We start from the raw sequence: 16048 nt of genomic DNA on the forward strand, positions 1-16048 counted from the left end.
CTAGGAAACACTGTCACCACCGATAAATCCACTATAATTGAGAATTTCAATTAGCATTTCTCTACGGCTGGCCATGCTTTACACCTGGTTCCCCCCACCCCGGTCAACTGCCCGGCACCCTCTACAGCAACCCGCCAAAGCCCCCACCATTTCTTCTTTACCCAAATCCAGATAGCTGATGATCTGAAAGAGCTGCAAAATCTGGACCCATACAAATCAGCCGGGCTAGACAATCTGGACCCTCTCTTTCTAAAATTATCTGCCGAAATTGTTGCAACCCTTATTACTAGCCTGTTCAACCTCTCTTTCGTATTGTCTGAGATTCCCAAAGATTGGAAAGCTGCCACGGTCATCCCCCTCTTCAAAGGGGGTGACACTCTAGACCCAAACTGCTACAGACCTATATCTATCCTACCCTGTCTTTCTAAGGTCTTCGAAAGCCAAGTTAACAAACAGATTACCAACCATTTCGAATCCCACCATACCTTCTCCACTATGCAATCTGGTTTCAGAGCTGGTCATGGGTGCACCTCAGCCACGCTCAAGGTCCTAAACGACATCATAACTGCCATCGATAAGAGACATTACTGTGCAGCCGTATTCATCGATCTGGCCAAGGCTTTCGACTTTGTCATTCACCACATTCTTATTGGCAGACTCGACAGCCTTGGTTTCTCAAATGATTGCCTCGCCTTGTTGACCAACTACTTTTCTGATAGAGTTCAGTGTGTCAAATCGGAGGGCCTGTTGTCCGGACCTCTGGCAGTCTCTATGGGGGTGCCACAGGGTTTCAATCCTCGGGCCGACTCTCTTCTCTGTATACATCAATGATGTTGCTCTTGCTGCTGGTGATTCTCTGGGACCGCTCTGACTTAGAATACATGGACAACTACAAATACCTAGGTGTCTGATTAGACTGTAAACTCTCCTTCCAGACTCACATTAAGCATCTCCAATCAAAAATTAAATCTAGAATTGGCTTCCTATATCGCAACAAAGCCTCCTTCTCTCATGCTGCCAAACATACCCTCGTAAAACTGACCATCCTACCGATCCTCAACTTCAGTGATGTCATCTATAAAATAGCCTTCAACACTCTACTCAACAAACTGGATGCAGTCTATCACAATGCCATCCGTTTTGTCACCAAAGCCCCATACACTACCCACCATTGCAACCTGTACGCTCTCGATGGTTGGCCCTTGCTTCATACTCGTCGCCAAACCCACTAGCTACAGGTTATCTACAAGTCTCTGCTAAGTAAAGCCCCGCCTTATCTCAGCTCACTGGTCACCATAGCAGCATCCACTCGTAGTACGCGCTCCAGCAGATATATCTCACTGGTCACCCGCCAATTCCTCCTTTGGTCGTCTTTCCTTCCAGTTTTCTGCTGCCAATGACTGGAACGAACTGCACAAATCTCTGAAGCTGGAGACTTATATCTCCCTCACTAGCTTTAAGCACCAGCTGTCAGAGCAGCTCACAGATCACTGCACCTGTACATAGCCCATCTGTAAACAGCCCATCTATCTACATACCTCATCCCCATACAGTATTTATTTATTTATTTATCTTGCTCCTTTGCACCCCAGTATCTCTACTTGCACATTCATCTTCTGCACATCTACCATTCCAGTGTTTAACTGCTATATTGTGATTACTTCGCCACCATGGCCTATTTTTTGCCTTAACTCCCTTATCTTACCTCGTTTGCACTCACTGTATATAGACTTTTTCTTTTCTTCTACTGTATTATCGACTGTTTTGTTTATTCCATGTGTAACTTTGTGTTGTTGTATGTGTCGAATTGCTATGCTTTATCTTGGCCAGGTCGCAGTTGCAAATGAGAACTTGTTCTCAACTAGCCTACCTGGTTAAATAAAGGTGAAATAAATAAAAAAATATATATATTTTGGAACCACTCAAAGGAGCGAGCACAACCTTGCAGAACTGCCCTGCCGCCCTATTGAAGTCTATGAGACCTCCGCCCTTACTGTGGCCTGTCTGTAAACACCTTTAAAGTGTTGTCGTGTACTGTTTTTGCTACCTTTTTAGTGTTGTCCTCTTGCTTAAAGGCTCTACATGGTCATTCCGCAGTCTGCATTGGCCGTGCAGCATTTAGTGTGATACGGCCTCTACAGAAGTCAGGGCATTCATACTTCTTGGGCTTCTCCGAGCAGCGCAGAGCTGTTGTGAAGGAAGTTGTCAAGGAAGTGAGTTTAAGTTTATGCAGGACCTCACATCTTACCCTACCATCAACCAATCATGTCAATGCAGAACTATACGGAGCCCTCCGCATTTTTACAACATTTGAGAGGCACACGACGATGCAATACAGAGCTCAATTTGGCCTCTGTGAGCTCAATTCGGAGGCTTCGCAATTGCGTCACACCATCCATACGGCACCTCTGACCACATTTTTGGATCAAGCATAAATGGGCTCTTATTCTGGGGTTCCGACTGAATGCAGTGGTAAATGTTCTCCTCACATTTTACCTGTTAAATTGACAAGAAGGGTGTTGATATAGCTGTGTTTAGGCATGGCTTCCTTGTTTTGAGTATGTTGTGTTTCCATTCTACTGGAGTTGACCTAGTATTTTACATTTAACTTACCTTATGCATCCAGGTGTTTCTCCATTTTTAACTCACCCACCAAAAATCTAAATATGCTGTTTTACAATTTGTGGTATTTGAACTGGTCTATTTCTTAAACGGGAACAAATATTATGGGTGAGGTTTAGATAACTCAGATGCTATTTTTCTTGAGGAAAAAGATGACTGTTCAGGACCTTTAAATGGATGCAATTCAAGTTGTATGTCTAATGTGAATGCAGACAAATGAAAATCGTGTGAAGCGTCCAGGTCTAGTAAGACATAAATCAGATTAAAAAATCATCATTTTACATTTACATTTAAGTCATTTAGCAGACGCTCTTATCCAGAGCGACTTACAAATTGGTGCGTTCACCTTAAGACATCCAGTGGAACAGCCACTTTACAATAGTGCATCTAAATCTTTTAAGGGGGGTGAGAAGGATTACTTTATCCTATCCTAGGTATTCCTGAAAGAGGTGGGGTTTCAGGTGTCTCCGGAAGGTGGTGATTGACTCCGCTGTTCCACCATTGGGGGGCCAGAGCAGCGAACAGTTTTGACTGGGCTGCGCGGGAACTGTACTTCCTCAGTGGTAGGGAGGCGAGCAGGCCAGAGGTGGATGAACACAGTGCCCTTGTTTGGGTGTAGGGCCTGATCAGAGCCTGGAGGTACTGAGGTGCCATTCCCCTCACAGCTCCGTAGGCAAGCACCATGGTCTTGTAGCGGATGCGAGCTTCAACTGGAAGCCAGTGGAGAGAGCGGAGGAGCGGGGTGACGTGAGAGAACTTGGGATGGTTGAACACCAGACGGGCTGCGGCGTTCTGGATGAGTTGTAGGGGTTTAATGGCACAGGCAGGGAGCCCAGCCAACAGCGAGTTGCAGTAATCCAGACGGGAGATGACAAGTGCCTGGATTAGGACCTGCGCTGCTTCCTGTGTGAGGCAGGGTCGTACTCTGCGGATGTTGTAGAGCATGAACCTACAAGAACGGGCCACCGCCTTGATGTTAGTTGAGAACGACAGGGTGTTGTCCAGGATCACGCCAAGGTTCTTAGCGCTCTGGGAGGAGGACACAATGGAGTTGTCAACCGTGATGGCGAGATCATGGAACGGGCAGTCCTTCCCGGGAGGAAGAGCAGCTCCGTCTTGCAGAGGTTCAGCTTGAGGTGGTGATCCGTCATCCACACTGATATGTCTGCCAGACATGCAGAGATGCGATTCGCCACCTGGTCATCAGAAGGGGAAAGGAGAAGATTAATTGTGTGTCGTCTGCATAGCAATGATAGGAGAGACCATGTGAGGTTATGACAGAGCCAAGTGACTTGGTGTATAGCGAGAATAGGAGAGGGCCTAGAACAGAGCCCTGGGGGACGCCAGTGGTGAGAGCGCGTGGTGAGGAGACAGATTCTCGCCACGCCACCTGGTAGGAGCGACCTGTCAGGTAGGACGCAATCCAAGCGTGGGCCGCGCCGGAGATGCCCAACTCGGAGAGGGTGGAGAGGAGGATCTGATGGTTCACAGTATCGAAGGCAGCCGATAGGTCTAGAAGGATGAGAGCAGAGGAGAGAGAGTTAGCTTTAGCAGTGCGGAGGGCCTCCGTGATACAGAGAAGAGCAGTCTCAGTTGAATGACTAGTCTTGAAACCTGACTGATTTGGATCAAGAAGGTCATTCTGAGAGAGATAGCGGGAGAGCTGGCCAAGGACGGCACGTTCAAGAGTTTTGGAGAGAAAAGAAAGAAGGGATACTGGTCTGTAGTTGTTGACATCGGAGGGATCGAGTGTAGGTTTTTTCAGAAGGGGTGCAACTCTCGCTCTCTTGAAGACAGAAGGGACGTAGCCAGCGGTCAGGGATGAGTTGATGAGCGAGGTGAGGTAAGGGAGAAGGTCTCCGGAAATGGTCTGGAGAAGAGAGGAGGGAATAGGGTCAAGCGGGCAGGTTGTTGGGCGGCCGGCCGTCACAAGACGCGAGATTTCATCTGGAGAGAGAGGGGAGAAAGAGGTCAGAGGTCATCAATAAAATGACACAAAATAATCATAGTTTGAAATAACGTATTCATTCAGTACATTTGTCTATTCATCCATACTTATGAAAAGGCAGGATGCAGCCATACTTTTAAATTTAAGTTGTTCATTAAAAAAGTTGTGTTAATCTTATACTAACATAATGATAATCCTCAATGTATTTATCCTCACTCTGACAATCGTCATGTAGTTTTGTCTCATAGACTACAAATCAAATTAAATTATTTGTCACATTTGTCGAATACAACTGGTGTAAGATTATTGATGATATCTTATTTTCCTTCTCATTAAACCAGGCCTTTGTCATTTAAACCTTTAACAATATATTTATATTCCACAGACACCTGGAAGACAACAGGATCAAAAGCATCTCCAAGCAGGCATTCTCAGGACTCTACTCACTAAGAAGACTGTATGTCCTAATTCATTATGGGCCACCACTGTCTGACCTGTGGTACCATGTGTATATCCCTACATCACCACAAATTGTTGTCCTGGATACATCATACTTCATGCAATTTTATTGAACATTATGTAGAATGTAGTACTGTAGTATGGTGTTTAGCTCCTTGAAATCAAAGAAAACCAGTCATTGAATACACTGACCCTTTTACTGGCGCTTCCTTGAGAAGTGTTTATACATACAGATTCAGATACTGTAGTCGTCCTCCCATATACAAACCTGAGACGTGTGAAGTGCCCAGGTCTGGTGGACATAAATCCGTCTGGTCTGTAATTAAGGGAACACATGAAACCCCTTCATCCACCTCCTTCAGGATTCACACAGAGGACAGTCATTATGAATCAAGGCATCCTGGAGAGTATACACTGAGTGTACAACACATTAGGAAAACCGTCCTAATATTGAGTTGCACCCCCTATTGCCCTCAGAACAGCCTCAATTAGTCGGGGCATGGCTACGAGGTGTTGAAAGCGTTCCACAGGGATGCTGGCCCATGTTGACTACAATACTTCCCACAGTTGTGTCGAGTTGGCTGGATTCCTTTGGGTGGTGCATCATTCTTGATACACACGGGAAACTGTTGAGTGTGAAAAACCCAGCAGCGGGCCTCCTGAGTGGTCCAGCGGTCTGAGGTACTAGTCCCATAGGACGGCGAACAATTTGTCCAGCATCGTCCCAGTTAGGGGAGGGTTTGGCCAGAGGGGCATTACTTGGCTCATCGCGCTCTAGCGACTCCTTATGGTCAGCAGGCCATGCAGGCTGACTCCGGTTGCCAGTTGAACGGTGTTTCCTTTGATGCGGCTGGCTTCCTGGTTAAACTGGCGGTTATTAAGGAGCGTGTTAGGGGGGTGATAAGAGAATTATGTTCTCCAGGTACATCACCCAATTTAATTATTTTACTCTCAGTCTGCAAACCAGAATTTGTAAGATCCTGGCCGAATGAAAACCGACAGAGGCCCGGTCTACCACAGTGAAATGTTTATTCACGGGAACGTTCTGAAGTCAAGAATACAAATCAATTCATTTTATACTGACTTCTCACGCCCACACATACACACAAACATATGCACACACATAAACAGACACACAAACAGAAGCACATACACACATACCCACACACACATGTCCTGCTATGCACACACTGTCTGTCTCACTACCCAGCCGACAGAGATAGTGACCTTGTCCTTGAGACGTACTCCCCGTTCTCTCCCAAATCTCTAGTCAGGTCAGCACCAAGCTCAGACAGTCTGTGTTTAAAATACCATAAAGATATATTGTTTTACCCTAATTCTGACTAGGACTACACATTTATTGATTATGATTTTATACATTATAATCAATTCCATACAATTATATGTTTCAGGGCGGAAAATTCTAATCATTCAATTAACAGACAATTCTCACCTATCAGGGGGTCATGTATCGGAGGATACATGACTCCACTTTCACCTCTCGCGAGCCCATTGGAGGGTTGCAGCGATGAGACGAGATCGAAATTGGGGAGAAAAAGGGAGGTAAAAATCAAATAAAACCATCATAGAATATCTATATACAGTGGGGCAAAAAAATATTTAGTCAGCCACCAATTGTGCAAGTTATCCCACTTAAAAAGATGAGAGAGGCCTGCAATTTTCATCATAGGTACACTTCAACTATGACAGAAAAAATGAGAGAAAAAAATCCAGAAAATCACATTGTAGGATTTTTAATGAATTTATTTGCGAATTATGGTGGAAAATAAGTGTTTGGTCAATAATAAAAGAGTATCTCAATACTTTGTTATATACTCTTTGTTAGCAATGACAGAGGTCAAACATTTTCTGTAAGTCTTCACAATGTTTTCACACACTGTTGCTAGTATTTTGGCCCATTCCTCCATGGAGATCTCCTCTAGAGCAGTGATGTTTTGGGGCTGTTGCTGGGCAACACAGACTTTCAACTCCCTCCAAAGATTTTCTATGGGGTTGAGATCTGGAGATTGGCTAGGCCACTCCAGGACCTTGAAATGCTTCTTACGAAGCCACTCCTCCGTTGCCCGGGCGGTGTGTTTGGGATCATTGTCATGCTGAAAGACCCAGCCACGTTTCATCTTCAATGCCCCACTCAAAATCTCACGATACATGGCCCCATTCATTCTTTCCTTTACACGGATCAGTCGTCCTGGTCCCTTTGCAGAAAAACAGCCCCAAAGCATGATGTTTCCACCCCCATGCTTCACAGTAGGTATGGTGTTCTTTGGATGCAACTCAGCATTCTTTGTCCTCCAAACACGACGAGTTGAGTTTTTACCAAAAAGTTATATTTTGGTTTCATCTGACCATATGACATTCTTCCAATCTTCCAAATGCTCTCTAGCAAACTTCAGACGGGCCTGGACATGTACTGGCTTAAGCAGGGGGACACGTCTAGCACTGCAGGATTTGAGTCCCTGGCGGCGTAGTGTGTTACTGATGGTAGGCTTTGTTACTTTGGTCCCAGCTCTCTGCAGGTCATTCACTAGGTCCCCCGTGTGGTTCTGGGATTTTTGCTCACCGTTCTTGTGATCATTTTGAACCCACGGGGTGAGATCTTGCGTGGAGCCCCAGATCGAGGGAGATTATCAGTGGTCTTGTATGTCTTCCATTTCCTAATAGTTGCTCCCACAGTTGATTTCTTCAAACCAAGCTGCTTACCTATTGCAGATTCAGTCTTCCGAGCCTGGTGCAGGTCTACAATTTTGTTTCTGGTGTCCTTTGACAGCTCTTTGGTCTTGGCCATAGTGGAGTTTGGAGTGTGACTGTTTGAGCTTGTGGACAGGTGTCTTTTATACTGATAACAAGTTCAAACAGGTGCCATTAATACAGGTAACGAGTGGAGGACAGAGTAGCCTCTTAAAGAAGTTGTTACAGGTCTGTGAGAGCCAGAAATCTTACTTGTTTGTAGGTGACCAAATACTTATTTTCCACAATAATTTGCAAATAAATTAATTAAAAATCCTACAATGTGATTTTCTGGATTTTTTTTCTCATTTTGTCTGTCATAGTTGAAGTGTACCTATTTTAAGTGGGAGAACTTGCACAATTGGTGGCTGACAAAATACTTTTTTGCCCCACTGTATTTTGTTTTTATCCAGTCGGATATTTTTTATCCAGTCGGATAAACACTCCAAACAGCCTACCTAACTGCTCAGAGGTGTCCGCATTGTCCTAAAGCACACCCAATCTTAGTTTGTATCACATTCCAATTATAAAACTAGGGGGGACAAAAAGGCAATTTCAGAATGTGGGGGGTCACTACCAAACCCCGTTCGAAGGCACTTAAATATTTTGTCTTGTCCTTTCACCCTCTGAATGGCACACATACACATTCCATGTCTCAATTATATCAAGGCTTAAAAATACTTATTTAACCTGTCTCCTCCCCTTCATCTACACTGACTGAAGAGTATATAACAGGTGACATCAATAAGGGATCATAGCTTCCACCTGGATTCACCAGGTCAGTCTATGTCATGGAAAGAGCAGGTGTTCCTAATGTTTGTTCACTCAGTTTCTTCTATTTTCTCTGACAGCTAGCTTTGGATAGTTGACAGGAAATCAACTCCTACTTTTCACATCCAGCTTGATGTTAGTGTATCTCCTCTGCATTCCTGATTATTGGTGTAGGTTGTAGGGCTGGGGAAAACAAACAACGACATGGAAAATGCTCTGTCCCTATACACTCAGATAGAATGTGCATGAGTAACAGGTGGATGTTACCTCATTCCACATTTGCAAGCAGTTGAATATCTGCACTTTGACAATATTGTTTTATTTACTCTATGTTGTCCCATATCAAATATTAATATATGGCTTTTTATCTTTACATTTATCTCCTTATCTCTTTTAAAACTGGCCTGCTGTGATAAGATTTCTCAGTCAGAATCGGATTACGTTGTTGAAGGCTGGCATTTTTGAAGACCTTTGGAACCTGGAGTGGCTGTAAGTCAACTGGGGGGAGGATGTTTTCAGTGACCTTAAGATACCTTCATTAGGAAATCCTTCAGTGCCTCAGTGGGATTCATGAGATTGTAGACAGTATTTATTTAATTGATACAAAAACACCTGTATATCTTGTTGGAAACTGTGCTACACTGGGCAGTTGTTTTCAGTGACCTTAAAGGGATAGTTCGAGGAATAGTTATTTTTTCTACTTATCCAGAATCAGGAAACTGATGGATACCATTTTTATGTCTCTGTGTGTAGTTTGAAGGAAGTTGGAGGTAGTTTCTGATGCGATTGCTAACGAGGAATAGCATAATGACTGGAAGTCTATGGGATCAGATTAATTGCTAAAATCTTGAACTATCCCTTTAAAGCTACCTTCGTTATGAAATGCCTCAGAGAATGCCTCAGAATCTTGTTTTTGCTGCTCTATTTTCCCAAGAAAGCAATGAGCATAAAGTATGATACAGTGTGACATTTATGGTGTAGCTAACAATCCTCAGGTATGATACATGATGGTATGATATCATGGCCCATGTACTAATGCTCATTAACGTTGTTCTCTTTGACAACAGTAATTACAACAGTATAGCTGCAGAAGCTTTCTATAGATTTTTTTCAAAAGTAATATGACAATTATAGGGTTTAGTGTGACAAAAAAATGGATCTATTTTCCTCTGGTCTGTATGGGTGTAGGATTCTTGATGAAAATAGAATAGCATCTCTGAGACAGAAATCGTTTGAGGGGCTGAAATCGTTATTTTTCCTGTAAGTATCATGCCACTGTGCTTATTACTTTAATTAAGATCTCATGAGATACACGTCATCATTTAACCAACACGCTCTTTAAATGTAATTTAATTTGGCTGCAGGTCTTTGCTGAACAATTCCCTAGAATCCATCCCCAAGAAATCTGTCTGCCAGGAAATGCCTAGATTAAACTGGCTGTAAGTAACAACAGAATAATACTTAACGCATTATGATGGATAATATATTTGATTGTATTTGACAACTCTAAATCATGTTTTCTCATAATCAGGTGTATTATTTATGACTCTGTTTGCCATAATCACTCTGCAACAGTATCTCTTTTCACAAAACTCATTATTACCCATATGGAAAAACCACATGACTTCTCAATGAAAATCTCGATTTCACATGTGAAATCATGTGAAACCATGTGGTTTTGGAACACTTCACATGATGATATTTTACATATGGATTTTCATCTGAAAAACTTTCTGTTTTCACATGTGCAGAAATGTTCACATGTGATAACAAAAGACAAATGAGGTCAGTTCTACACATCTGAAACCATATGTTAACACCATTTTTTCACATGTGAGGAGAATAACATGCATTCACCTCAAATGTGAACTGCAGGTGAAAAACATATAAACACATGAACATTTTTCACATGAAAATCTCTCACGTGAAAATTGAATTTGCACTTTCACATGTAAAAAACGTTCTAATATTGTCACATGTAGTTTCATGGTGTCACATTTTGAAATTTTGCATCCCCATGTTGTCACATTTATTTCACAAGATCATGTTTTCACGTGCTTAAATGTTTTCACATGTAGTTTCATGTTGTCACATGTTGCTTTTACTTGTGACCACACTTTATTACATTATCTTCACATGAGATCAGAAGTGAAATTCATGTAGTTTTTCATGTAGTTCATGTACCAACTACCAGATACCGATGCAGATATCATTCATTAATGCCAGAATGATCTGACACATCTTTTTCACAGAGAACTGGAGGGGAACAAGATATCATCTTTGTGGGTTTCCAGCTTTCAAAACTGCACCACTCTGACAGTATTGTGAGTTTTGTTGAATTTAGACTATATAGTTTCCTCAATTGCTTTACAATATTTGTTCATCTTTGTACCAAATCCAATTGGATAGAATGCCTTACTGTCAATAATTGCATTTGAAACAATTCCATCTGCACTAGAGAGAGAGATGAACGCAATGAAAGAAGACACATGCTCGGTTTTCATAGGATTTATATTTCAAATTAAATTCTGCCATACTCTAAGGAGACATTTTCTGGTGTAAAACCAAGACTGGTAAATGGTTCTTATGTTAAAGCTATATACTTCAGTCTGGAGCATCTGCACTACTGCAGCTGGTGATGAAATTCAGTCTGAGGGAGAGAAACCATTGGAGCCTACACAAATTAAGTTGGCCGTTTCTATCACTGGCGATTGCTTCTAAGGCCATGTGTGATGGTGAGAATAATGAGGAGTCAAGAAAGCAAAATTCCAATCTGATATACATGGGGTGCATTAGCTCTCTCAATTGAAGGGGATAGGGGAGGCCATGGGTGGTTGAGAGCCTGGAAATACTCTGTATCTTTGACTCATCCAACCCTGAGTGCTAAATATGTATCCTGTGATGTCAGCTTAAGTGTATTGAATTATTGAGGCAGGGCTGGACTTCATCTGGTGAGGAATGAGTCAAATTAATAAATCAAATTTGAACAGACAGGTAACACAAACTGAGTTTGATAGGTATTAGTGGGAGTAGAGAATTTGTTTTGCTTTCATACTGTATAAATAGTACACCATTCCTTTAAGAAATACTTACAGTAACATTACTATCAAATTATAATTCTAAATCAAGTCTAACAAGCAGTGTATCCAAATGGCTGTGGGCCTACTACTATTCAAGTAATGTCATCGGTCTTATAGAGACTGTTCTTGAATAATAATGATCACTTATAGAAACATTTATTTTGCAGGGCTCTTCGAAAAAACAGAATACAAACTATTGAGGAGGGAATATTTTCTGGCATGCCAAACCTGATAGACTTGTGAGTTAACTCTACTTCACACAACATTACATGGGTCAAATAATGTTGTAATATGTCCAAATACAGTAATGTATTTCATTGTTGAAAATATTTTTTGTCAATGGATTCATTTAAACTGTCATTCCAGGGACGTATCTTTAAACAAAATTGAGGAGTTCTCACCAACTATATTTACAAATCTTCAAAACCTAAAACAGTTGTAAGTATATCCAATGACTACTTGCATCCTAGCCCTGATATATTTATTGTTTTGAAAGATGTTCTCGTTATGGATTTACTGAAAGCGTTTGATACGCTTTGTACGATCAAGTAGGCCAAAAGTATAACTTCATATTGTTGAGTTTCAGTTTATTAACTTTACTTTTCATCGATCTGGCATTGAGGCCATGTTGACCACAGAGTGGAGGGGCAATAAATCAAAGTGATATAACCTGCCCTGTATTGATGTCCCCCCCCCCTCCTCCTCCTCTCTCAGGAACATCTCAAATAACCCTCTGACTCATATCTATGATGATCAGTTTGACATGTTTGTCAATTTGCAATCTCTGTAAGTAACGTATTTCATACTTATGTAACATGGTTTACTAGTTTTAGTGAATTTGAGAAATAGTGACTTTTCTGTTTCCCCTCAGGAGTATAGAGGAGGTCGATATACCAAACATCAGTATTCAGATGTTTCGCTCTCTTCGGAACTTGGCCCATATGTGAGTACCGGTATATCTTATGTCTTCATTTATTATTGTTATGTCATCGACATTTAATTTCATGTGTCCATACTGTATAAACAGCAAGGCACTAAGCCTGTAGAAGCTGCTAATTGGAATTTCATAATTTTTAAGTAGCTTACTGTAGGCCTAAAAACAGGCTAAATGTAGTATGAGTAAATGTCTAAACATTTGTTGCCAATTATCCGCCAACAACTAATGAATTCATGGCTTCGTATGCATGCATAATACAGGACGATTTAAGTGTCTGGTAAGCTACTTACTTATTAGCAGCTTATACAAGCTTAATTAGGCCACTATACAGCAAATTGACGCCTAAAATGAACAGCTATCCTTCTTGGTGTGTAGTGAGGTCTTGTTACTGCAAATAATGTTTAATCAACAATAATGTTTAATCAGCACAGGTCAGGTCCACACTGCAAGTACCAAAGCCTGGTTAGAGGCCAATTCTGCACTGTATTTAATTACATCCATTTGTCAGCTAATTATTCTCTGACAAAGCATACTGTATACCCTAAACAAACCTGTCAACTGTCAACCATATCAATATATAAGTGAAACTATGAACATGATCAATGATAAAACTTCAGAAGGAAGTTTGTTCAAAAGTGATTAATTGTGATATTGTCCTTTTTTTCTTATTGACCCAGTTATTTTAAGAAATTTGAATACTGTGGCTACTCTCCTAATGTGCGAAGTTGCAAGCCAAACACTGACGGGATTTCAACATTTGAGAATCTTCTTGCGAACATCATCCTTCGCGTTTTTGTGTGGGTGGTGGCCTTCATCATCTGCTTTGGCAACGTTTTTGTGATATGCCTGCGGTCTTGCATTGCATCCGAAAATCAGCACCACACCATGGCCATCATATCACTGTGCTGTGAGTAGACTGCCTCAACACAATGAGGGCAGCAATCACTTCACATAACTTGTACTTAGCTAACTAATTATTTTTTGAGATACATTGAGCACCACACAGTGCATAAACAACTAATCTCTTGAAAATCCATGCATATGAACTAAGTGCCCTGAAATCCATCACATCTGTTAGGTGCTGACTGCTTGATGGGAGTATACCTGTTCTTCATTGGTGCATTCGACATCAAATACTGTGGAGAGTACAACAGACACGCCCAGCTGTGGATGGAGAGCATGCAGTGCCAGTTGATTGGCTCTCTTGCCATGCTGTCCACTGAGGTGTCAGTCATGCTTCTGACCTACATGACTATGGAGAAGTACCTGTGCATTGTGTTCCCCTTCCACAACTACAGAGCCGGACGGAAACAGACACTCTGCTACCTCATCTTCATCTGGGTCCTGGGTTTCATAATCGCCGTCATTCCCCTCTGGGACAAGCAGACGTTTGGGAATTACTACGGCAGGAATGGAGTGTGTTTTCCACTTCACTCAGACGAGATGGAGAAACCAGGTGCCCGATGCTACTCCACTGGAATATTTCTGGGTAAGAGGAACATAGAATCCACACCATCAGGGCTGATTCCTGCAAGATAATGAGGATGCAATTCCACAGGCCTTGGATTTTGCAATAGCTTTAAGCTGATTATGGTTTTGCTGACATAATTCTGTTTTATTCAATGCTTATATCAGGATGGTATATTGTAGTGTAATGAAAGCATGTATTACACATTTTGTCTTTCAGGATTGAATCTCTTTGCATTCGTCATGATCGTCTTCTCCTACACCAGCATGTTTTACTCTGTACAGAAAACTGCTAAGACAGCAAGACAGTCCGTCTACAACAAGGAGGTCTCTATAGCCAAGAGGTTTTTCTTCATTGTTTTCACAGATGCCATGTGTTGGACACCTATATTCCTCCTAAAGATCCTCTCTCTTTTACAAGTGAAAATAGCAGGTAAACCAGATACATGTGGTTGTATGATTACTACTATTAAATTGCTATAATTTTGTTTAATCTTTGTGGCCTCATCCCCTTCCTCCTCATCCTCCCTTTCCTCCAGGAACAATCGTTTTATGGGTGGTGATCTTCATCCTGCCCATCAATAGTGCCCTAAACCCCATCCTGTACACCATCACCACCAGCTCCTTCCAGGAGAGACTGAAACTCTGCCTGAAGGCCAAGTGCAAACAGACTGGGCTCAGGGAAACTTCCCAAAAATTATCTGAAGTCTACCAGAACCCCAGCCCTCCTCCTTAACAAAAAGGATCCTCTGTCAGGGAGCTAGCCGACCCTCCTGGGTGTGCAGGCTTTTATTCCAGTCCTTCTGGAACACACCTGATTCAGATCATCAAGATCTTGCAGATCATCTGATTAATAGGATCAGTGTGTTTGAGCAGGGCTTGAGCAAAGCCTGCATACCGAGTAGCTCTCCAGGAGGGTTGGCTATCCATGCTCTTATGTAATTTGATATGGAGAGTGATGTATTCATGTAATCATTCTTTACCAGCAAGAGAACAAATTCTCTGGGAACCAATTTATTGCCAAATGTTTTGTGAATACATAATGTACAGTTACAGTAAACACAGATGTGCAGAATCAACGTATTTTCCTGACCCAAATTACAGTATACCAAACATTAGGAACACCTTCCTAATATTGAGTTGCACACACCCCCCCCCCCCTCCCCTTTTGCCCTCAGAACAGGTCTCTGCAAGGCATCTACTACTATACCCCAATCAAAGGCGCTTTAATCTTTAATTTGTCTTGCCCATTCACCCTCTGAATGGCACACATACACATTCCACATCTCAATTGTCTCAAGGCTTAAAAATCCTTCTTTAACCGGTCTCCTCCCCTTCATCTACACTGATTGAAGTGGATTTAACAAGTGACATCAATAAGGGATCATAGCTTCCACCTGGATTCACCTGGTCAGTCTGTCATGGAAAGAGCCTCTGTTCTTAATGATTTGTACACTCATTGCACATGAATTGTAGAAATGTATAATTAAAAAAATCCACAAATATGGAATTGAAACGGTGTAAATTAGTGATATGTTTCAGCTTTGAATGTGTGACATTTGGTAAATTTCACATTCTGATGCAGTGATACGGCTTGCTTCAAGCTCAACTGTGACAAGAATACAAATTATGGTGGTGAAAAAGGGGCCGGGGGATTTAGGGAGAGAATACACATTTCAACAAATCTATTGCTTTTGTAATTTGTTTACAGTCAGAGCCGTATAATACAAATAGGTAGTAAATGGAGAATAAAGAGTAATAGATGAGACAAATGAGATAAAGACGTTGTGGGCTAAGATGTTAAGTTATTTACTACTGCTTCAATGATACGTACAACAGCCTGTTATGTGTGACAAAAAATGATTAAGTTAAAAATACACTGTAGTTCACAGAACTGTGTTTATGGTTATTGTTTCCACACAATTGTTTAAATTATTCAATGGGCGTAATTCCAATTAGGAGCACTGGTTACTAGTGTATGTACTGTATGTAAAGCGTATGGCATAAGAAAACACT

At 41.7% G+C, this 16048-nt stretch overlaps 1 protein-coding gene across 1 annotated transcript in view; it reads left to right on the forward strand.

Annotated features, from left to right (window-relative positions):
- The window catches only part of LOC115136266 (relaxin receptor 1-like), a 37777-nt gene extending 22119 nt beyond the window's left edge, over positions 1–15658 (forward strand). Inside the window, exons 6-18 of the mRNA XM_065023645.1 lie at positions 4956–5027; positions 8966–9037; positions 9737–9808; positions 9913–9987; positions 10801–10872; positions 11796–11867; positions 11995–12066; positions 12343–12414; positions 12500–12571; positions 13243–13472; positions 13644–14054; positions 14253–14465; positions 14572–15658. Of these exons, the coding sequence (XP_064879717.1) occupies positions 4956–5027; positions 8966–9037; positions 9737–9808; positions 9913–9987; positions 10801–10872; positions 11796–11867; positions 11995–12066; positions 12343–12414; positions 12500–12571; positions 13243–13472; positions 13644–14054; positions 14253–14465; positions 14572–14768 (1702 nt within the window). The 3' untranslated portion in view covers positions 14769–15658. The remainder of the gene's footprint in view (positions 1–4955; positions 5028–8965; positions 9038–9736; positions 9809–9912; positions 9988–10800; positions 10873–11795; positions 11868–11994; positions 12067–12342; positions 12415–12499; positions 12572–13242; positions 13473–13643; positions 14055–14252; positions 14466–14571) is intronic.
- The last annotated feature ends 390 nt before the right edge of the window (positions 15659–16048 follow it).

This window comes from Oncorhynchus nerka, linkage group LG10, assembly GCF_034236695.1.
Source record: "Oncorhynchus nerka isolate Pitt River linkage group LG10, Oner_Uvic_2.0, whole genome shotgun sequence".
Classification (NCBI taxonomy): domain Eukaryota; kingdom Metazoa; phylum Chordata; class Actinopteri; order Salmoniformes; family Salmonidae; genus Oncorhynchus; species Oncorhynchus nerka.